At 55.3% G+C, this 23,939-nt stretch overlaps 1 protein-coding gene across 21 annotated transcripts in view; it reads left to right on the forward strand.

Annotated features, from left to right (window-relative positions):
- MCF2L (MCF.2 cell line derived transforming sequence like) overlaps positions 1-23,939 on the forward strand; it is a 215,475-nt gene that overhangs the window by 158,816 nt on the left and 32,720 nt on the right. For 17 of the 21 annotated variants that reach the window (XM_034937032.3, XM_055097034.2, XM_008957474.6 and 14 more), the window contains 2 exons: positions 3,343-3,433; positions 19,843-19,962. In XM_034937032.3, the coding sequence (XP_034792923.1) occupies positions 3,343-3,433; positions 19,843-19,962 (211 nt within the window). The other 4 variants (XM_034937036.3, XM_034937039.3, XM_008957486.4 and 1 more) reach the window with 3 other exon arrangements.

Below are 23,939 nucleotides of genomic sequence, written 5' to 3' on the forward strand. Positions count from 1 at the left end.
CAGCACACGTGGTGTCTGAGCCAGGTTCCCCTGTCCGTGCTCACAGCTATGTGACTTTGGGCAAGTGACTAAAGCTCTCTGTGCCTGGAAAGGATCATAGCACCAACCTCATGGGATGGTCGCTGGAGCTTGATGAATAGCTGTAGGGCTGTTGGCACAGTGCCTGGTCCGTAGCACAGCTGAGGATAGTCCCTAACCCTGAAGAAGCATGCCTCCTGCCTGCACCCCGTTCCCACACATGCCCTGTGCCCGCACCCCGTTCCCACGCACGCCCCATGCCCGCACCCACGATGGTGAGCATGGCTGGGGCAGGAGGAACCAGCGCTGTCTTCCTGCCCAGGACCCACACCTTCTGCAGCTGAGCGACAGTGACTGCCCCGTTAACACCACCTGGAAACCAGTCCGTCCTTCTCGTTGAGAAACTGATTTTCTAGTATGCATTTTTTGAATCGAATAAATTTACGACACCTTAGATTTCACTTGCAATTTTGACTTCTAAAAAATGTTTTAGTCGTTGGTAACTGGTTTCTCATTGAAAACGGATGCCTATTTGTGATACTGGTGTTCCCATTACAATGTAACACAAAGATTTAAACGTAGAGTGAGTGGAAGCCCCACACAGGCAGGCCGGGCGGCATCCAGTGGCATTGGGCGCCTTTTTCGTGGCTGCAGCGTCAGCCTGCACTGCCGGGTGTGAGACAGACGCGCACTTAACGGTGTGAGAAGCCAGATGTGGGAGGCACCGGGCAATGTGGGCAGTGAGGCAGGAGCTTGGCCGCGTGTGGGGCAGAAGCTCCATGGCTAGAATGGGATGTGTTTGGGTCACGGGTCTGGGGGAGGGTGCGTTCTGGCTATAACTGGATGTGTTTGGGCCACAGAGGTCTGGGGGGTGCATTCTGCATCCAGCAGCTCTCACATGGCAGTCGTGGTCCCCGTTGCTGGTCCGGCCTGTTGTGGAGTAGCGGGGGCATTCATGGGCGAACCCAGAGGCTGAAATTCCACCCCAATCAGAGCTCTATTCCAGGGAAAAGGGGAGAAATTGAGTCAGGCTTTGTTGTTCTGCAAAACAGTGACGCCGCTCAGCCAGCGCTGCGGGTTCCAGCATACTCAGTGGCTTCATTTCACTCTCACGGTAACCGCTGGGGGTGGATTCTACGATTATCCTCATTTTTACAGAAAAGGAAGCAGAGATGGTTCACAGCCGAGTCACCTGTCCAGGGTGATGCCTTTGCGGGGCCCACCAGAGCCCGCCAGTGTGGCAGAGGCGGTGAGCCCCTCCCGCCCAACACACAGCCCCTTGGCAGGGGCTCTTGAGCAAACCTGCAGGTGGGCAGCTTGGGGCGTTTCTCAGCTAGCATCACCCCTGCTTCAGGACTTGAAAGCACTTGACTGGGTTCGCTGGCCTGAGGATTACGTGCTCGGTGGAAATTAGTCATTCTGGGCTCTTCTCTCCTTCACTCTAGGAGGACTGGGACCCAGAGAGCTCCGGGATCAGCTCCCTGGCTTGGAGTCCAAAAGCAGCTCTGACCATGCCGCCTGGGGCAAGAGGGAGGGGAGCTGGGTTCCGTCTCCGTGACCTGGCACATCCAAGGTCCCTTTGTGGAAAAGGCACGTGTAGCACCCGTTACTGGAGGATAACCTGTAACTTTGTGCCTCTCCCAAGGGAGCACACAGGTCTACACGGGAAGTAAGATTCCCCATACCCACTGTGTCTCACAGTTCAGAAAAAGTCGTCAAAGTGCTCAGACTCAAGAAGTAATTAAGGAAATATGAAAACATGACTTTATTTCTTTCTTTTTTTGAGACATTCTCGCTCTGTTGCCCAGGCTGGAGTGCAGTGGCACCATTGCAGCTCAAACTCCTGGGCCAAGCAATCTTCCCACCTCAGACTCCCAAGTAGCTGGGACCACAGGCATGCGCCACCACACTCAGCTAATCTTTGTATTTTTCGTAGAGACAGGGTCTCATCATGTTACCCAGGCTGATCTCGAACTCCTGGGCTCCAGTAATCCACCCACTTTAGCCTCCCAAAGTGCTGGGATTGCAGGCATGAACCACCATGCCCAGCTGAAAATATAACTTTAAAAAAAATCTTAGCTCCGTAAGAACTAAGCCAGATCAGAAAACGAATTCTGTCTGTGGCCCCCACAGCTGTGAAATGGAGTCGCTGACTCGCCATGCTCATGCACGTGCTTAGTGCCCACTGCAGAAGGCTGCTTTGAATGAAAGCTAGTGTTTATTCGTGCACTCACCCAGAAGGTTTCTGCTGTTATTGAATCAAATTACCCTACATGTGAGGCATTTTTCACAGCCAGATGCAGACAGGGACACAGACGCAGCAGCACCCACCACACATGAACGTTCGGGGGTCACTGCCTCGTCTTCATGTCTTGGGAGTTGCTGTTTCTGTCTTTAAATCCGAGCGTCAGAAGGATCTGAGACACCCGATATAAATCCCTGGCTTGTTAATGATGCCCACAGAGAGCGGCCATGCCCACAGACTGCATAATTTATCTCCATCCTGCAGAATTCTGATTTTCATGTAAACCTAGGACATGTTCAGAGACTTGGAAGTTAGCGATTCTAGCCCCTGCCTTAGGCATGCCCGTGTGGTTGTTTCTGCTTTGGATTGGCTGGTGGTAGCAGCTGCTGGCATCACGCAATTGGCTTGGCTGCAGAGTGAGCCCGCGGAAGAGGGCTCTCCGCACCCACTCTGTGACTCAGGCTTCTACTACCAGGCTCATCCGAGGACGGAGGCTGTCGTTATACAACGCGCAAGTGTGGTCTCTGTCACAGATGTGGCTGTCGCAGAGAGTGCTGCCTCCTCTCCCGTTTCCAGCAGATGCTTGGGAACCTTCAGAAGTCTTGGGGATTTTCTCCCAGCACCATAGCCATGCCACCACGAGTGAAACCTTAACGTGGACCAGCACGGGCACCTCAGATGCCAGGACCGGCGTGATGTATGCGCCATAAGACTGTTTTGGAGGGTTTAGTCAGCTGGTCACCCAGGAAAGGAAAATGACTCAGCTCTTACTGTGGAATAGCAAATGACTGAGCTCGGGAGAGATGGTTCTGCCTCAATCTGTGACTCGAGGTGGTTGGTGTTAGGCTGAGAAATAAGAACACACCGAAAGTGCCTGCCCTTCCGTAGATGAGAGCAGGTTCTGGGACTGCGGGGATGGGGCTGCCGGGGCCCCCGTGTGCCATGCCTCTCACCTGGTATTGCAGAAATGGCATCATGAATATGGGGGATCGCTCTCCCAAGAGGTTTTCTGAGGGATTTCGTGGGCAGCCGGCTTCCCACCTGCACACATTAACGGCGGCGTCTCTTCCTCACTGCAGCCTGCAGGACGCTGGCATCGGATTCATCCTGGTGATAGACCGGCGACGGGACAAATGGACCTCCGTGAAGGCGTCCGTCCTGCGCATCGCAGTAAGTGCCGCCCGGGGCTCTGCCCTGCGCCCGGCCCCTCCCTGGGCTGCATGACCGCATGGTGCCCTTCCTCTGTGTCTGCCGCAGTTCCTGCTTTGTGCTGAGTGGGACAGAGCCCAGTCCCAGCAGGTGGAGGCCGGCGCCAAGGCCCCCCCTGCTTGGGCTCCCAAGGCACTGGTGCCTGGGTGTGAGTTTTCCCAGATGAGGGAACTCTTAGGGAGCCCAGTGTGACTTGCAAACAATTTCCCCAGGCAGGGCAGCCCATATGTTTCCGAACACCAAGTCTGAGATGCTCGGGACTGAATATGCCTCTTACGTATTTATACATTAGTGATTTTCTCCTTTCCAAATCAGGCCATCTATCTTTAGCTGTGACACTGAACGAGCCACCACTACCTCCCTTCCCCAGTGGGATTGAACATGCACTTCCTCTTACACAAAGCACAACAGTCCTGACCAGGCAGGACGGGGGCTGTGTGCAGAGACGCTCCAGGCTGGAAGTTGGAAGTGGTACTGCACAGCTTTTCTACATGATTTTCTCCTTTCCAAATCGGGCCATCTAGCTGCGACACTGAACGAGCCACCACCGCCTCCCTTCCCCAGTAACCCAGCCTCGCAGGTAGCCACCCTCCTTTCCAAGGACTTTCCCTTGGGCGTCCGAGGGTCTGTTTGCAGATTCTGCACGCTGGCTTCCGTAGCAGAAGAGGAGCTGGGTTTGCTGTTGGTTTTAACCCAGAGTAATCATTTAAGAGGGAAGAGATTAAGTCAGCAGAAGCCCCCAAATCTTATGTTTGTCGGTAGCTCCCACCCGTATGCATGACCCCGGCAGGGAGCATTTTTCACCCACGCTCGCTCTCCCCGCCTGTCAGTCCAAATTTCATTGCTGCCAAAGGACCAAAAAAGGCTGCCTGTCTGCCAGGAGGTGACCCAGAGCCTGGGTCCAGGCACCTGCATGTTCGCACGCCCGCCACAGCCCGTCCCTCCCAGGCTCTGGGACCCTGGGTCCTCAGCTGTGATGGCACAATTGCTCCAAGCATTCCCCAGCACCAAACCCCAGTGAAGTCAGATTCTCCCGGTGAAGTCAGATTCTCCCGGTGAAGTCAGATTGTCCCGGTGAAGTCAGATTCTCCCAGTGAAGTCAGATTCTCCTGGCCTTTCCTGGCTTCTGCATTCAGACTACCTTTGGGTTCCCCAGCCTCTCGGTGGCTGCTGGCTGGTGCGCCAAGGTTCGAGGTATAGTGAAAAAAGTCATTCCTTTCCCCGCACATTGCCTCATTCCTTCATCTTTTACAAGAATTAGAGACCCCATATCTGCTCCGATGCCCACAACCTTCATCGTTTTGGTGCGAGCCTGTCCCTGAGCCGCTGGTTCTCATCGAAGTCTTTAGGATGAGGCATCTCCTTGCACCCCCACAGCACCTCTCTGCCCCTCGCCACGGCGGATCCCCATTCCTGACCCTGCCTCAACCTGGCACACACCGCCTATGGCATCGTTATCTGAAATAATTCAAAACGCTTCAGGATGCTTCCAAAAAAGTAGACGTGTATAGAATCGGTCTTCCTTTGTTTTAACAGTGCGTTCGTTTGCTTTTGCGTCACTATAAAGACGTACTTGAGCTGGGCAATTGATAAAGAAAGAGGCGTAATTGGCTCACAGTTCTGCAGGCTGCACAGGCTTAGCACCTGCATCTTCTCAGCTTCTGAGGGGGCCTCAGGGAGCTGCCAGTTGTGGTGGAAGGCAGCAGGGAGCTGCCAGTTGTGGTGGAAGGCAGCGGGGAGCCGGCATCACATGGTGAGAGAGGGAGCGAGAGAGAAGGGGGAGGTCCCAGACTTTTGAACAGCCAGATCTCCAGTGAACTTACTGAGCGAGAACTCACCCGTCACCAAGGGGATGGCGCTGAGCCATTCATAAGGGGTCACGCCCAGACTTAATCACCTCCCGCCAGGCCCCACCTCAGCACTGGGAATCGCATTTCAACATGAGACTTGGAGGGGACAAAAATCCCATCCATATCAAGCATCCCCAGAAATGCAGAAAGTTCTTTAGATAAAAGCCATCACCAGCTAACAGCCATGTGTGCCTTTCATTATTGTACGTTTTAAATGAGTTTGCCCGTGAAGTCATAGGCAACTCTAAAAATTAAATCATAAGAACCCACGGGGTCAGACACACATGGACAAACAACAGATACTCTTGGGAAGCACCCATCTGTCCTGGGCGGGTCCCGCAATGCTCCCAGCAGGCACGTCGTCGTTTAAACAACAGACAACACCGTTACAGCCGCATCTTTTACGCTTACCTGCCACTGATATAAACCAGCCATCAGGACGACTCTTAGCAACACGTGGGTGTAGGAGTCGGCCTCCCTGCCAGGGCACTTGCGGTGTCAGGACGCACCTGGGTGCCTTTCATGCCCGTGGGGTCCAGGCACCTGCATCTTCACACGCCTGCCACAGCCCGTCCCTCACACGGCTCATGCCTCACTACATGTGCCCCGGAGCCTCTGCTCATGCCTCACTACATGTGCCCCGGCCCCTCCGCTCGCGCCTCGCTGCGCGTGCCCCGGCCCCTCCGCTCGCGCCTCGCTGCGCGTGCCCCGGCCCCTCCGCTCGCGCCTCGCTGCGCGTGCCCCGGCCCCTCCGCTCGCGCCTCGCTACGCGTGCCCCAGTGCCCTCGCACACACATCACCACGTGTGTGTCTCAGATTAATCAGTCACTCCCGGGTTAGATGACAAGAGCTTCCCCAGATACGAGGTTACTTTTTAAGAAATACAAAAATCATTTTCTAAAAGCAAAGTATTTCTGCGAGGTCACCCTACAGGATAGCGAAGCAGCCCACAGCAGACCTGTGATTTAGGTGTCGATCTTCAGCGGCCGAGTGTCCTGTTCTGTCCACCGAGTGTGTGATCGGATGAATTTCTTAAGCAGGTTGGCTCATCTTGAAAGCTCTGTCTTGTGAACATCATAACTGAACAGTTAGTGTTTTGAGTTTTTATTTTTGCATTGATTCTTACACCATAAAAATACGGCTTTTTCTGTTCTTCCTTTAATTCTCAGAGTTGACCGACATTGGTTTGGAAGTAACAGAAGCCAGCATTTTCCAGCAGAATCACCCAGAATTCTCTCTGAACACCAGTGCTTTCTTGCTATAATAATTTGCAGTCTTTTTTTTTTTTTTTTTTTGAGACGGAGTCTCACTCTTTCACCCAGGCTGGACTGCAGTGGCGCGATCTCGGCTCACTGCAAGCTCTGCCTCCCAGGTTCACGCCATTCTCCTGCCTCAGCCTCCCAAGTAGCTGGGACTACAGGCACCTGCCACCGTGCCCAGCTAATTTTTTATATTTTTGGTAAAGATGGGGTTTCACCCACGTTGGCCAGGATGGTCTCAATCTCCTGACCTCGTGATCCGCCCGCCTCGGCCTCCCAAAGTGCTGGGATTACAGGCGTGAGCCACCGCGCCCGGCTTATGGTCATATTAATACACAGACTCTGTGTAGTTAGCACGTCCTGAGGCTTTTCTCTGTCCCAGGCACTGCCCGGGCATCACGGATGTGAGGGAGGAAGTGAGCAAGGCTCACCGCCAGCTGGGCGAGGACAGTTGAGGGGCATCACAATGGGGTCACAGGCAGGGGTGGCAGGGAGCAGCCAGGAGGGTGGCTGAGCCATGGGGAGGGGGCAGAGTCAGGCCCCACATGCCAGGCCCCATCCACCTGGGCTGTGACCCCAGAGAGGGTGTCTTCCTGTCCCCAGGCCCCTGCTACCCAGGAGCCCAGCCACCTCCAGAAGGGTTTGGTGCAGGAGGGGCATGAGCAACCGGCAGGAGACGATGATGGTGGACATTGGATGGGCCAGGAGACATGGAGCTCACAGCCCTGGTTTCATGAAGGAGAAGTGGGCCACAAGGCCAAGGAGGCAGGAGGCGGGCAGTGGTGGCACTGTCATAGGAGCTGGCTGTGCATGTGCTGAGGCTTAGAGGGTCACTGGTCAAGGGAGTGAGGGCAGCTGTGGACCCGGCCAAGCCTGGGTCCTGGGCAGACCAGGAGGGGTGAGGGTCTCTGCAGTGGGGAAGGGGTGGGTGGTGGGGCTGGGGGGGAGGCCCCAGGCTCTGTCCATGAGCCACGCACTCCTTGGAGAGGGCAGACCAGGGATGACCCCTTGGGCATCTTGATTCAGTTTTTTGGAGATGGTGCAGTTGACCTGACGTGGGGACACCAAGTAGTGGCTGCAGAGGGGCACCTGGGCGCCAAACCCTGGGCTCCAGGCCTTGACAGCGAGCTTTGGCTGGCCTAGGCTTCCACCTAAAGTGGCTTTGGGAAAACTAGCACTTAGCAACAGCCCAGGCCAGCCGAGCCCTCAAGCAGGTTTCCAAACAGGCACAGGCTCCAGCTGCCCGACCCCACCAGGGTGCCCAGCTCATGGTGCTGCGGGCGCCACAAAGCAAGCCCGTGGCAGAGACTTGCCTCCAAGCGCTCGGCCACCGAGGAAGATGCAGTGCTTACATAATGTGCCGGGATCCGGGGCTATTTTTAGCCACCATATGTGCTGTCTTAAGAGCTGAGCTCTCCCTAATTTGGGGTGTTCTTTTTTCTTTTCTGGATGCCTTCAGCATGGCTTGGAACAGAAAAATTAGACATTGGAAGAGCCAAAATCCAGTGTTCCTAAAACCAGGCTCCCAATCCAGAGCAAGACCCATGTGATGCTGAGGGCGTGTGGGAGCAGGATAGGTTCACAGCTACCCACCCGGGGGCAGAAAGATGAGATCCTCTGAGAACTCACACGTCTCTTCTCCCTTAGGCAGTTGTGCGGTCCTCAGATAGAAGCATCTTTTATAAAATGCTGTTGCAACATCTAACCCTCTTCCACTGTACTGCATGTGTGAGTGTGTGTGAGTGTGTGAGACTGCGAGTGTGAGTGTGTGACTGACTGTGTGTGCGAGTGTGTGTGTGCGCGTGAGTGGGAGTGTAAGTGAATGTGTGTGAGACTGTGTGAGTGTGTGTGCGTGTGAGAGTGAATGTGTGTGTGTGCGTGTTCACATTTTGGGAATTTGTAATAGAGTATATATATTCATGTTTAGAGCTAGCCTAAATCAAACTAAATCTAGATCCTCAAGTAGGTGGCTGGAGAAAGTGAATCTGATTTTTAGACTGCATGGGGCCAGAACTCTCTTTCCTGTAACGCCGGTGCAGTCTGTGTGTGCAGGAAAGGTAGAAAAGAAGGTGTCTGAGGGACCCCGGACTTCTAGGTCGTCCAGCAAATCTTTCACATTTGCAAAGTACGATTGTATGCGGCCCCGCGACCAGATTCCTCCCCTGTGCCAGCTACTGGGGCTCTGCGGAGGAGCTCACCGTGGGGGCGGTGGGGGCGGTGGGAGCCGTGGGGGCCGGGGCGGTGGAGGGGGGTGGCTGGGGGAGCGGGGAGGCGGGAGGAGCGGTGGGGGCGGGGGCGGGGGGAGCGGGGGGGCGGGGGGAGCAGGGGGTGGGGGGGGGAGGCGGGCGGCAGGGGGCGGTGGGAGCGGTGCTAACTCCAGGAGGACTTCCCGGCAGAGGTGATGCTTGGTGAGAGCCGGACGGGAGGAGGAGTTGTCCAGATGGAGTGGGGCGAGGAGCTTCCCCTGGGAACACAAAGCAGCTGGCTGCCGAGGGAGAGAGGGCCAGGTCCGTGTGCCCCTCTCTGAAGAGGCGAGACGGTCCCCCAGGGCAGCGAACTGAAATGCGCGCTGCATAACTGTGGCGACATGGGGGTGGGGGACCCAGCTCTTCCCAGTGTGGCTGAGCTTTCTCAGAACACCGCTGCTGTGTGCAGCAAGCACCTGCCCAGGTGAGCACAGTCCCACCGTGGTGGACAGAAGGGGACCAGGATCTGCAGGCTGTCTCCTACGCACCAGCTGCTGTGGCAAATGCATTTCAGCGCACCTTGCGCGTTCATCAACCGCCGATTACAGGGGAGGAGCTGGGCTTCGGGGCGACGAGGGAACCTGCCGATGGGGTGGGGCGGCTCTGGGGGCGGCCTGGGCCTTTCTGTCTCTGAAGCCCGAGCTCTCTCCCTACTCCGGTGGTCCCAGGGCCACGGCGGTGGGCGGTGCCGGTCATGCAGAATATTGCAGGGGGAGACAGCCCGTGAGGCTTCCACGACGCTGAGAGCGTCTATTTAAACGACTGTCCTTCATCCGAGGGTTCGCTCCTCCCACCTAAGGGTGGATTTAACAGCCTTGAGGTATCTAGCAGGGGTGGGAGATCCAGAGGCCCCAAGCCCTTCTTCACTGTGTATTTCCTGGAACGTGGAATCCAAGGGTCCAATAACGGGCGGCACGAGCCACTTTGCTTCTCTCTCTAAAGACCTCGGAGGCGACACAGTGAATAACAAGGTTGTCTTAGTCCGGGTCTGCTGCTTATATGTCAAGAGTATCTGAAACTGCGCACTTTACAACGAAAAAGAATTCATGCCTTACAGTTGAGGAGCCTCATCTGGTGAGATCCCTCTTGCTGGTGGGTCCTGAGGCGGTGCGGGACCTCACCTGGCGAGGGGAGAGTGAGCCAGCCCAGGGCTGCCCCCGCTGCTTACAAAGCCACCAGGCCCCCACCCACCCCCACGACAGCCCGTTAATCCGAGAATCCGTGAATGGATGAATCCATTCATGAGGGTGGGGCCGTCCTGACCCAGTCACCTCTGAAAGGTACTGCCTCTCAATGCTGCCATGAGTTTCGAAGTTTGGTAGGGAGGAACATTCCAACCACACCAAATGTATATTTCAGAATTGCTAAAAGAATCCATTTTCAATGTTCTCAGCACAGAAAACTGGTGAGTGGGTGAGGTGACGGATCGGTTAATTGGCTTGATTTAATCATTCCACTGAGGATACCTATAGCAAAACATCACTGGGTGCCCCGTAAGTAGATACAATCATGATTTGTCAGTTAAATGTAGAAACTTTTTTTTAAAAAGATAAACAGAGAAAAAGAAAGAGCTCTGAGACCCGAGCTCACTCAGCGGCTTTTTCTCACAGAGAAGAGGAAGGAGCCCGGGGGTCCCTGGGACCAGGTGCCTCATGAGGCTCCATGTGGGCCGTGGACCCTGCAGGCCACGCCAGCTTCCCTGACTGATAAACCCAGAGCCAGGCCTTGCCGGTGAGAGGCCAGGGACTGCTGGCTGAGCTTCTCCAGCGCTGCTCTTCACTCCCCTTGATGCCTGGAGCGAGACTATTTGCCTGGTTTATTTTTTTCAGCTTAGAGCTCGTTGCACAGAGTCAGAGCCCCTGCATCCTGGTGGCTCAGGCATTTGAGTGAAGGTTGGATCAGGAGGGAGGGGAAATGCAGCTGCCCCACGCATGGAGGAGAAGAGCTGTGAGCTGCAGCAGCCTCGTGTCTTTTTCCTCTCAACTTTCAGTTCAGAAAAATTTCAGACCTACGGAAAACTTGGGAGAGTCTCACAGTGAACAAACCTCAGCTGTGGTCATAAACAAAGTGCCCATTCGTGTGTGTGTGTGTGTGTGTGTACAAAAACACACAGACATAGATACAGACATGTACACACATCACACAGACACAAAACACATCACATAGACACATACACAGACACATATATATACACATATACCCACACATACATCACATAAACACACACACATATCACACAGACATGCATACACTCAGAGACATCACACAGGCACAGAGACACACATCACACACACACAGACACACAAACACACACATATATACACATATACACACATCACATAAACACAGACACACACACACACGTTTTGCTGGTGAGAGCCGGCTCTGCCATCGTGTCAGTTCATCCCGGATTGCTGACGTGGTGTCTCCTGAGTGGAGCCGCCCTCTGCATAACCACAGGCGAGTCTGCATCGCGGCCACACTGCCCTCTGGATGCCCACACATGGGGCTTTCTCCACGTGCCCTGTCATGTCCTTCCTGTATTTGTTAAAATCCAGGTCCAGTGAAGGACGGCGCCCCCGTCAGCTGTCCACCCTTCTCGGTCGTCTCTAATAAATCCAGGTCCAGTGAAGGACGGTGACCACATCAGCTGTCCACCCTTCTCAGTCATCTCTAATAAATCCAGGTCCAGTGAAGGACGGCGCCCCCGTCAGCTGTCCACCCTTCTCAGTCATCTCTAATAAATCCAGGTCCAGTGAAGGACGGCGCCCCCGTCAGCTGTCCACCCTTCTCAGTCGTCTCTAATCCACCCAGTTGTTAGTTTTTGTTTTGCTTTCTGTCTTTTGTGAGATTGAGATTTGCGAAGGGTTGAAGCCAGTTGCTTTGTGGAATATCCTTTCATCTGGTTTCCTTGTAATTAGGTTCCACGTGGTCCTTTGGGGCGGGAATCCTGGTGGGTGAGCTTCTGGGGCAGCCCGTGGAGGCCCAGGATGTCCATGTGTCCCGTGATTGGGGCGGTGTTGTGTGCTCAGATGGCCAAGGAGGCGTCCGGATTTCCCCAGGAGAAGGTGCCTCTCCTCTTGGTAATCAGTGGGTCATGTGTGGTGATGCTCAGGACGGGGCGAAGGTCCCGTGGCTGAGGTGTCCACTGACCGTTTCTGCCTGAATGGGTGGTTCGGTGGTGGTTGCCACAGGGCTGTGTTTTCAAGGGGAGCAGCAGGTGCCTGGCGTCTGCATCCACACCTGCCTGGAGCCTCCTTCCATTTGTTACTCTGTCTCCTCCTGTGTCCCTGCAGCTGTGTCTCCAGTGATCTTGCCTGTACTCTCCGCCTCTGCAGGGTGAGGTTTTGCACTGATTGCAAAGTAAACATGCACGCCCCTTCAGGGTCCTGGTCCTTAGGGAGCTGGTTAACAAGTTGACCAGAAAAACAACCCGAATACTCCTCAACTCTTGATGGGAGCTCAGTTCACACGGCTCCGAATCAGCGAAATGCAACCAACGCTGGGCAGAACCTTGGCAGAACTTTGCTAGTGTCTGCTGAGAAGCCGAGGGGAGGTTCTGGGGCTTGGCTTGAGCTGTGGGGTGAGTGTGGGAGAGACGGCGAGCTCCCTCCCATCAATCAATCAACAGACTGTCCTATTTTCATAGTAGTCCCCGCCCAAATGTCATTCGAGTCCAATCTCAGGATCCTGGATGTACGCCTGTTCTCCAGGTCTGCTTCCCGTGAAATTCGTGGAGATTATTGTACATTCTGGAGTGGGAGTGCGATTGGATGTGTGTCTGCAGATTCTCCCTGTATTTTCTCCCAGGCTTTCTAGAGGACCATTTGCTAGGGGACCAGTCCCCAAACGGCCGCGCTTTTAGGATTGGTTTTAGGAGTGATGGCCTCACGCACACGACAGCGGCCATCCTGAGCACTTGTGTCTGAACATCTGCAGGAACAGGGTCCACGCCCATTGTTTTCCTCACCCGGTCCAGCGTCTCTGATTCCGGCTCTAACGTCTTCTTCATCTGTTAACACAGAGGCACAAACAAACTTTCAAATGCATATTTTTATATAAACTTGTGTTTACTGTTTGGCTACTGTCAGACAAATGTAATTGGTGAGGTTTCAGCTGCTCTGAAATTAAATATATAATGTCAAGCTGGATAGGTGTGGCTTGGAGCAGACCTTAAGGAAGGTGATTTGAACTTGGGGAGAGTTTTTCAAACAGGGTTCCCCAAAGTACCCAGTTCTACAAAGTTCCCAGCATGTCCTGTTGCTTTAGCTGCATTGGTAAATACATGCAGTGATTGTTTTGTGAGTCTCTAAGAATATTAACTCAGAAACCAGTGAACTCTTTTTCTATCTCCAGACTACAGTGCTGTGGTCATCACACATATGTGTTCCTAAGTTCATCCAGGTCAGCCCAGAAAATGAGCAATATTGTTTTCATATTAGATAGAAACCTATAGGATTACTTTACTGTTGAGTAATTTACAAAAAGACTTGACAGCCTCCATCCCAAATTCTTCATCCAGTTACCATTTATACTTACCCCCATCTTTTAAAATAAAGTTTTTATTTTAGAACTTTCCCCAGCTTTTAATACAAATGGTCGACTCCAATTCAGAGAAAATTTAATTTGCTGTTATATTTATTCAAAGTATGTGTTTGTGTACATCGTTAGCACCTTCTCACTCAGCTAGGATCTTCCAATTTATTCTATTTAATATAATGATCCAATAACTTAAAATACGAAACCCTAAAACTGAGCCAAGGAAGAGGGGGTCGTGTTTGATGCTGGCAGAGCCTCAGGGACCAGCCTTGCTGCAGGGGTACGCTTCACTCCCAGAGGCTTTAGGGGCAAATAGCTGCACCTGCTGGAGACGTGGACCACCCCCCCCCCAACACACACACACACACACACACACACACACACACACACACACACACACCCCTGGCTTCATCTCCGAGCTTCAGGCTCTCAGCTTGTCCTTAAAGATCCAGGTGATAAAAACGACAGTGAAATGTAGAAGAGCATGATTCATCGCACCATCCCAAAAAGACTGGTTTTCCGTAAATAGTGGTGTCCAATTTCACAGCAGGGTGAGGGATTTTCAGTCCGCCCCTTGCTGAGACACAGAATCTGCCCTGGGGCGTCCCACTCTTTGGGGCTTGCTTCTCGAAGGAGGACTGCCCAGGCGCCTCGTCCACCAGGATCGCACTCCCGGCAGATGCTCAGCTCACGATTCCCTGCTTGTAATTCAGCCTGTCCGTCACAGCATCTCACCCACACGTGCTCCCTGCAGAAGGTGAATGGCCGTGGCCTTAGTCTATGTCCAGGCGTCGTGTGAGATGGTGGGGCAGAGAGGGCGCAGATGCAGGGCCCCTCCAGAGCACTTCCCTGGGGGCCGCGGCTGGAGGGAACGGGTGTGGAGAGCAGCGGAGACAGGAGAGTCCCCCGGAAGCCATCAGCCTCCCCTCCCTCATCCACTCCGCAGCAGACACCCGCAGAGGACCTGCCAAGTGTGCCGGCCACTGAGGGCCGTGGTCCCTGCCCTCCCCACGCAATGCAGATGAAGCAGAGGTCTCCATGGGAGGGGTCCTGTGGGAAAGGTGTGCAGTGTCCACCCAGCGACAGGACATTGTCCACCTGCCCTGGACGGGGAGGGCAGTGACCGAGCCCTTAGTTTATGCACTTGGGGCATGGGCACATCTCTGGTTTTAATTCCTACAAGGCAGGTGACCTGGTCCATGTTTGGGTGCTGAGTGTTTGGGTGCGGAGTGTTTGGGTGCTGAGTGTTTAGGTGCTGTGTGTTTGGGTGCTGAGTGGGTGCTGAGTGTTTCAGCGCTGAGTGTTTGGGTGCTGTGTGTTTGGGTGCTGAGTGTTTAGGTGCTGTGTGTTTGGGTGCTGAGTGTTTTGGCGCTGAGTGTTTGGGTGCTGTGTGTTTGGGTGCTGAGTGTTTAGGTGCTGTGTGTTTGGGTGCTGAGTGTTTTGGCGCTGAGTGGGTGCTGAGTGGGTGCTGTGTGTTTGGGTGCTGAGTGGGCACTGAGTGGGCGCTGAGTGGGTGCTGTGTGTTTGGGTGCTGAGTGTTTTGGCACTGAGTGCTGAGTGTTTGGGTGCTGTGTGTTTGGGTGCTGAGTGCTTGGGTGCTGTGTGTTTGGGTGCTGAGTGGGTGCTGAGTGTTTCGGCGCTGAGTGTTTGGGTGCTGTGTGTTTGGGTGCTGAGTGTTTAACTGCTGTGTGTTTGGGTGCTGAGTGTTTTGGCGCTGAGTGTTTGGGTGCTGTGTGTTTGGGTGCTGAGTGTTTAGGTGCTGTGTGTTTGGGTGCTGAGTGTTTCGGCACTGAGTGGGTGCTGAGTGGGTGCTGTGTGTTTGGGTGCTGAGTGGGCACTGAGTGGGCGCTGAGTGTTTGGGTGCTGTGTGTTTGGGTGCTGAGTGTTTTGGCGCTGAGTGCTGAGTGTTTGGGTGCTGTGTGTTTGGGTGCTGAGTGCTTGGGTGCTGTGTGGGTGCGGAGTGTTTGGGTGCTGAGTGTTTAGGTGCTGTGTGTTTGGGTGCTGAGTGGGTGCTGAGTGTTTCAGCACTGAGTGTTTGGGTGCTGTATGTTTGGGTGCTGAGTGTTTAGGTGCTGTGTGTTTGGGTGCTGAGTGTTTTGGCACTGAGTGTTTGGGTGCTGTGTGTTTGGGTGCTGAGTGTTTAGGTGCTGTGTGTTTGGGTGCTGAGTGGGTGCTGAGTGTTTCGGCGCTGAGTGTTTGGGTGCTGTATGTTTGGGTGCTGAGTGTTTAGGTGCTGTGTGTTTGGGTGCTGAGTGTTTTGGCACTGAGTGTTTGGGTGCTGTGTGTTTGGGTGCTGAGTGTTTAGGTGCTGTGTGTTTGGGTGCTGAGTGTTTTGGCGCTGAGTGGGTGCTGAGTGGGTGCTGTGTGTTTGGGTGCTGAGTGGGTGCTGAGTGTTTTGGCGCTGAGTGGGTGCTGAGTGGGTGCTGTGTGTTTCGGTGCTGAGTGTTTGGGTGCTGAGTGTTTCGGCGCTGAGTGGGTGCTGAGTGGGTGCTGTGTGTTTGGGTGCTGAGTGGGCACTGAGTGTGCGCTGAGTGTTTGGGTGCTGTGTGTTTGGGTGCTGAGTGTTGGTGCTGAGTGAGTGCTGAGTGTTTGGGTGCTGTGTGTTTGGGTGCTGAGTGCTTGGGTGCTGAATGGGTGCTGAGTGGGTGCTGAATGTTTGGGTGCTGAGTAGGTGCTGTGTGTTTTGGTGCTGAGTGTTTAGGTGCTGTGTGTTTGGGTACTGAGTGTTTGGGTGCTGTGTTTAGGTGCTGTGTGTTTGGGTGCTGAGTGGGTGCTGTGTTTGGGTGCTGTGGGTGCTGAATGGGTGCTGTTTTGGCACTGAGTGGGTGCTGAGTGGGTGCTGTGTGGGCGCTGAGTGGGGGCTGTTTGGGCACTGAGTGGGTGCTGAGTGGGTGCTGTGTGTTTGAGTGCTGTGTGTTTGGGTGCTGTGTGTTTGGGTGCTGAGTGTTGGGCGCTGAGTGTTTGGGTGCTGAGTGTTTTTGGGTGCTGAGTGTTGGGTGCTGAGTGGGTGCTGAGTGTTTGGGTGCTGAGTGTTTTTGGGTGCTGAGTGTTGGGTGCTGAGTGGGCGCTGAGTGGGTGCTGAGTGTTTGGGTGCTGAGTGTTTAGTAGCTGCGTGTTTGCTGTGTGTTTGGGTGCTGTGTGTTTGAGTGGTGTGTGTTTGGGTGCTGTGTGTTTGAGTGCTGTGTGTTTGGGTGCTGAGTGTTTGGGTGCTGAGTGTTTAGGTGCTGTGTGTTTGGGTGCTGAGTGTTGGGTGCTGAGTGGGTGCTGAGTGTTTTGGCACTGTTTGGGTGCTGAGTGTTGGGTGCTGAGTGGGCACTGAGTGTTTGGGTGCTGAGTGTTTAGTAGCTGCGTGTTTGCTGTGTGTTTGGGTGCTGAGTGTTTAGTAGCTGCGTGTTTGCTGTGTGTTTGGGTGCTGAGTGTTTGGGCACTGTGTGGGCGCTGAGTGTTTGGGCACTGTGTGTTTGGGCACTGAGTGTTTGGATGCTGAGTGTTTGGGTGCTGAGTGTTTTGGCACTGTTTGGGTGCTGAGTGTTGGGTGCTGAGTGTTGGGTGCTGAGTGGGCACTGAGTGTTTGGGTGCTGAGTGTTTAGTAGCTGTGTGTTTGCTGTGTGTTTGGGTGCTGAGTGTTTAGTAGCTGCATGTTTGCTGTGTGTTTGGGTGCTGAGTGTTTGGCCACTGTGAGCGCTGAGTGTTTGGGCACTGTGTGTTTGGGCACTGAGTGTTTGGATGCTGAGTGTTTGGGTGCTGAGTGTTTGGGTGCTGTGTGTTTGGGTGCTGAGTGTTGGGTGATGAGTGTTTGGGTGCTGAGTGTTTTGGCACTGTTTGGGTGCTGAGTGGGTGCTGAGTGTTGGGTGCTGAGTGTTTGGGCGCTGAATGTTTGGACACTGAATGGGTGCTGAGTGTTTAGGTGCTGAGTGTTTGGGTACTGAGTGTTTCAGTGCTGTTTGGGTGCTGAGTGGGCGCTGAGTGTTTGGACACTGAATGGGTGCTGAGTGTTTAGGTGCTGAGTGTTTGGGTGCTGAGTGTTTCGGTGCTGTTTGGGTGCTGAGTGGGTGCTGAGTGTTTGAGTGCTGAGTGTTTAGGTGCTGAGTGGGTGCTGTGTGTTTGGGCGCTGAGTGGCCACTGAGTGGGCACTATGTGGGCATTGAGTTTTTGGGCGCTGTGTGTTTGGGCGCTGAGTGTCTGGGCGCTGAGTGTGTGGGCGCTGAGTGGGCACTGAGTGGGTGCTGTGTGGGCATTGAGTGGGTGCTGAGTGTTTGGGCACTGAGTGGGCGTTGAGTGTTCGGCGCTTTGTGTTTGGGTGCTGAGTGGGTGCTGTGTGTTTGGTCACTGAGTGGGCGCTAAGTGGGTGCTGAGTGTTTCGGTGCTGAGTATTTGGGTGCTGAGTGGGTGCTGTGTGTTTGAGTGCTGTGTGTTTGGGTGCTGAGTGGTGGGAGCTGAGTGTTTGGATGCTGAGTGTTTTGGCGCTGTGTGGGTGCTGAGTGTTTAGTAGCTGTGTGTTTGCTGTGTGGTTGCTGAGTGTTTAGTTGCTGTGTGTTTGCTGTGTGTTTGGGTGCTCAGTGTTTGGGCACTGAGTGGGCGCTGTGTGGGCGCTGAGTGTTTGGGCACTGAATGGGCGCTGTTTGGGCACTGAGTGGGTGCTGTGTGGGCGCTGTGTGGGCGCTGAGTGGGCTCTGTGTGTTTGGGGGCTGAGTATTTAGGGGCTGAGTGGGCACTGTGTATTTGGGCACTGAGTGGGCGCTGTGTGTTTGGGCGCTGAGTGTTTGGGTGCTGAGTGTTTGGGCGCTGAATGTTTGGACACTGAATGGGTGCTGAGTGTTTAGGTGCTGAGTGGGTGCTGAGTGTTTTGGTGCTGTTTGGGTGCTGAGTGGGTGCTGAGTGTTTGGGTGCTGAGGACAGACTTGTCAAGGTCTTGCTACTAGGATTCCACAACTGTGGAAAAGGCATTGTATAATCCTAAGTGAGGTCCCAGCCACTTATGTTGCAATCCCAGAGCTGGGTTGGAACTTGGGGTGCGCGATCTAGAATTCCCGCCTGAGACCATGTTGTCAGCAGTAGAGATGAGCCCAGGTGTCCCTGCAGCCAGCGTGGCCGGAGGGCCCAGCCTTGGCCCACGCCCCACGCGTCCCCTGACTTCAGACCCTACCCCAGCTTCCTAACCTCAGGGCCCTCTTCTTATGGTCCTCGCTAGGCCAGCCTGAACATTGGAGTGTGGCTGGGGCAGTGCCCAGGCAGGACATCCTGGTGAGTTGGTCACTCCTCCTCTAGTCCTTGCTGCTATATTCCTTTCGGGCTTTAGGGCAATGCCACTCTTTTCTATATGTCATATTTTAGGTGCATTTAACTTAGTTATCCAGAAATCAAACTCAGTTGCTTCAGTTTCTTTTTTGGTGATGGGGTCTCCCTGGATTTCAGCATCTGGACATAACTTGGCGTCGAGAGCAGCCGTCACTGCACGTCTGTCATCGCGGCTTTTGAGCGCTTCCTTGGTGCAGGCGTCCACTGAACGCCACGCACGCCTTGGTCCATTTCATCTTCGAAAGGGTGTCATGAGTAGGCACTGCCGGTCTCCCCACTTTCCCAATGGAGAAGCTGAGACACAGAGAAGGGGAGTGACCTACCCAAGTTCCCACGCCTTGTAAGAGGCAGAGCCAGTTTCCAAATAAATTCATGTAACTGTGTCCAAGGCCGTGTGTGCACACCAGGGCACAAGATTATTTTTATTTTTGTAGGTAACACACATATGTGTCTATGTTGCTTTTATAAAATTTGACAAGTGTCTTGGTTTCCTGGGGCCATGGTAACAAAGTAACTACAGACTGGCCACTGGACGCACAGAAGCTGTTCCCTCCCAGCCCTGGAGGCGGAGTCTGAACTCAGGTGTGGCCGGAGGGTGCTCCTTCCAAGGCTATGGGGAGCGTCTCTCTGCTCGAGGCCTCTCCCCGTCTCTCTGCTCGAGGCCTCTCCCCAGCTTCTGGCCTGGCTGCCTCCTGGGTCTCCCTGGGTGTGGAAGCACCGCCCCGGCCTCCACCAGCAAATTCTCTGGGAGCTCTCCACGCGGTGCTGGGATCAGGGCCTGCCCTAATGACCTCACTTTAGCTTGGTTACCTCTGTAAAGACCCGGTCACCAGCCAAGGTCACGTTCGGAGGCACTGGGAGTTAGGCTTCGACATCATAATTTGGGGGGACACAGCTCAGCCCCTAACAACTGTCGTAAGCTTTGGACTTTTACATTTGTAAGCAGCATAACGTTCTGCCAAGACATGAGGCTTTTCCTCTTTTCTTTTAGGAAAGAGTGATGCCTTTCACAGAGGCCAGCATCTCTACCATGTTTATCCCAGCATAAACCTGCTGCGTTGAGGATGCCTGGCCGCGAGCTGCGCGCCCCCGGTCAGCCCAGCGTGCAGGCACCGCACTAGGGGGGCTGCTGTCTGCAGAGCACGCTGCAGGCTCTTGTCTCTCTCCCTCTCTCACAGGCATCTTTCCCGGCAAACCTGCAGCTCGTCCTCGTGCTTCGCCCGACGGGTTTTTTCCAAAGGACTCTCTCCGACATCGCTTTCAAATTCAATAGAGATGACTTTAAGATGAAGGTGCCGGTAAGTGCGCCCCGCCTCCATCCTGCGGTAGCAGAACGGAACTCATTGCCGTCCTGGCCCATCTGTGATCATTGAAATCCTCGAGGAGCTGACTTCAGGGCCACACAGTCAACAAAACCCCGCAGGACCTGGTGGGAAGTTGCACCTCCTCAATGCTGTCAGAAGCAGCACAATCCTTTCTTCCCCCACCCCCGCCCCCAGTCCCCACCCCGCCAGAGGTGCACAGAGCATCAACCTCAGACAGGCCACCGTGTGGGCGTCCCATCAGGACGCGGGTCACGCGACATTCATACCCCCAGGAAAACTACAGAATTTGAGACCCTAAGGGCTGAGAGTCCCCCTGGCCCACCCGCGAGGAACTCAGCCCAGGCCCTGCCTGCACCCCAGGGATGAGAGAAGGGCTGGGGAGGGGGCTGTAAGCATCTCTGGACCTGGGAGGGAGCACCCACTGCTGACAGGGATGGGCCGGACCTGTCCTGGAGCAGCCAACAGGGTGACCCCTGCCCCATCGCCACCACACTATCCCGGCACAGGGCAGCATCTCCCAACACTGCCCACTGAGAAAGCACCTTCAGTCCTGATCTGCTGTCCTTTAAAGAACAAAGGCTTCACAAAGTCCCTTAGAGCCTGTGGAGCCCGGTCACCAGCCTGAGCTGTGTAGCTCCCCCGGAGAGCCCTGGTCAGCTGCCTCGGCGAGCTCATATCTTCTCTGCCACAAAGAGAACAGAGACATATGGGCCAGCACCAGGCACCGCAGAGCCCCCCATGGCACCAGCCAGATGCTGCTGGAAACCAGGCAATCTGGGGTGCAGGTCGCTCACTGTGAAGCTACTCCCTGTGCGCTGGGAATCAGGTGGCACCAGCCCTCCCTCTCCACCCTCGTTGTGCTACAGCCTCAATGCCAAACGTGCAAGAGCCCTTCTCTGACAGGGAAGAAAACGGCCTGGGGCCTTTCCCCATGTACTGCCCCCTTCCCCTCCCCTCCCCTCCCCCTTCCCCTCCCCTCCGTCTTCCCCTTCCCCTCCCTTCCCTCTCCCCCTTCCCCTCCCTTCCCTCTCCCCCTTCCCCTCCCTTCCCTCTCCCCCTTCCCTCTCCCCCTTCCCCTCCCCCCCTCTCCCCCTTCCCCTCTTTTCTCTCCCCTCCCCCTCCCTCCTCCTCCCCTCCCCTCTTTTCCCCCTCCCCCTCCTCCTCCCCTTCCCCCTCTTCTCCCCCTACCCAAGACAGCCCTGGGGGTCACAAGGCCCCATCCACTCTGCCCACCCCCACGCAGTCCACTCCGGGTGTCGCCCGTGACCCTGGTGCCTGGCCTGGAGCAGTAACTGCAGGTGCAGGGTGTTCTGCATGGCACCCATGGGGCTCTGTGCCATCATGGTTTGGTGACCCCAGAACCACCAGCTTCCAAGCCATTGGGAAACTGTGCATGTACCGTTTTTTGTAGCCTTGGAGAAGCCTTAGTGTCTGAACAGTCCATTCCCTAGAGACGACCAGCGACAAAACCGTGCAGAGCAGGGACTCGTGGGCAGTGGGAGGCTCATGTCCTGAGACAGGATGACCTAGGCATTGCGTGTGGAGCTCAGAGCTCCTCTGACAGCTCCTCTCGTGGTGGCGTGTGCAGCTCAGCACCCTGCAGACAGCACCTCTCGTGATGGCTTGTGCAGCTCAGCGCCCCGCAGACAGCTACTCTCTTGGTGGCGTGTGTGTGTTATGGCCCTTATGATGGAGAGAACTCCGTGCGCCCTCCTTCCCTGCTATTTGGCAGGCACTGCACACTAGCCATAGGCTTTGTGACCACAGACGTGTCACGGGGAGCAAGACCGACCTCACGGGTCATCCATGCCACAGGCTCCCCTGCACAACGGCTCCACAGCAAGCCGTCAAAATGGGTTTCACAGAAATCACCGGCATCTTCAAACTCACAGCCCCACTTAGATAATTCTTGAAATTAGAGTGGATGATGTGAAGGATGCAGTTGTTGACACGTGTGTGTCCGTGTTTCAGTGCCGTGTGCTGAACTCAGCCGTAGAAAGGAGACATGAGGGAGAACAGTGGCCCCGGCACTTCTGCTGCCGTGACTGACTATCCAAACCCATGGATGGAGTGACCTCAAAAAGGGCAAGAGAAATGCAGAAAAATGAAGACAAGGCGTGTGTAGAGGAGCTTATGCGGCCGTCGCAACCACAGGTTTTCCACATAACCATAACCGTGTGGGAACTGCCAGCCACTCTCCCCGTCCGGCCTCAGTGGTGGTGTGTTGATTTCAACTGGTGTCTACAATGACCGCGGGGTATTTTCGGCAGGAACAGGGACAAAAATGATCATCTTTCCCATCAGAGCACTGTTTGATGATGTTGCTGGAGGAGGTGTAAACGCCTGTTGCGTGTCCTTGGCCATCACAGGCCGCACTCGTGTTGAGTTTTGTGCACCTCCAACAGCACCATTTGCTGCTCACCGTGGCATGATGAGCTCAGGCACAACGTGCCCACTTACGAAGGAGGCAGCTGAGACACAGAGTGGGCGGCTGGCCTGCGGGCGAGTGGGACCTACATCCGGGTCCACACAGGGTCCAAAGCCAGGCGCCCCTGTCCTCACAGCCACCCACAATGTCCAGGCGCCCCCATCCGCTCAGCTGCCTACAGTGTCCAGACACCCCTGTCCGCACAGCCACCCACAATGTCCAGGCGCCCCCATCCGCTCAGCTGCCTACAGTGTCCAGACACCCCTGTCCGCACAGCCACCCACAATGTCCAGGCGCCCCCATCCGCTCAGCTGCCTACAGTGTCCAGACACCCCTGCCTGCACCGCCGCCCACAGCGTCCAGGCGCCCCTGTCCACACAGCCGCCCACGGCATTCAAGCGTCCCTGTCCACACAGCCGCCCACAGCGTTCAGGCATCCCTGTCCACACAGCCGCCCACAGCGTCCAGGTGCCCCTGTCCACACAGCCGCCCACGGCATTCAAGCGTCCCTGTCCACACAGCCGCCCACAGCGTTCAGGCGTCCCTGTCCACACAGCCGCCCACGGCATTCAAGCGTCCCTGTCCACACAGCCGCCCACAGCGTTCAGGCGTCCCTGTCCACACAGCCGCCCACAGCGTCCAGGCACCCCTGTCCACACAGCCGCCCATGGCATTCAAGCGTCCCTGTCCACACAGCCGCCCACGGCGTTCAGGCATCCCTGTCCACACAGCCGCCCATGGCATTCAAGCGTCCCTGTCCACACAGCCGCCCACGGCGTCCAGGCGTCCCTGTCCACACAGCCGCCCACGGCGTCCAGGCGCCCCTGTCCACACAGCCGCCCACGGCGTTCAGGCGTCCCTGTCCACACAGCCGCCCACGGCGTCCAGGCGTCCCTGTCCACACAGGCGTCCAGGCACCCCTGTCCACACAGCCGCCCACGGCGTTCAGGCGTCCCTGTCCACACAGCCGCCCACGGCGTTCAGGCGCCCCTGTCCACACAGCCGCCCACGGCGTTCAGGCGTCCCTGTCCACACAGCTGCCCACGGCGTTCAGGCACCCCTGTCCACACAGCCACCCACGGTGTCCAGGCTTTGGATAAAATCTAGGCTTGGCTTTGCAAGCTGTCAGACGGGACCACAAAATGGGTCTCCTGAGGTTTAGCTCAGGGGTTATTTGACACCACATCATGTTTTATTAAATACCGTATCAGTCTAGAGTGGGGACTCCACTGGGGGTGATTTTGCCAGATAGTCATGGCAGCAGAGGTGCCGGGGCCACTGTTCTCCCTCATGTCTCCCTTCTACGGCTGAGTTCAGCACACGGCACTGAAACACGGACACACACGTGTCAACAACTGCATCCTTCACATCATCCACTCTAATTTCAAGAATTATCTAAGTGGGGCTGTGAGTTTGAAGATGCCAGTGATTTCTGTGAAACCCATTTTGACGGCTTGCTGTGGAGCCGTTGTGCAGGGGAGCCTGTGGCATGGATGACCCGTGAGGTCGGTCTTGCTCCCCG

The sequence above is a fragment of the Pan paniscus genome, chromosome 14 (genome assembly GCF_029289425.2).
Source record: "Pan paniscus chromosome 14, NHGRI_mPanPan1-v2.0_pri, whole genome shotgun sequence".
Taxonomy (NCBI): Eukaryota; Metazoa; Chordata; class Mammalia; order Primates; family Hominidae; genus Pan; species Pan paniscus.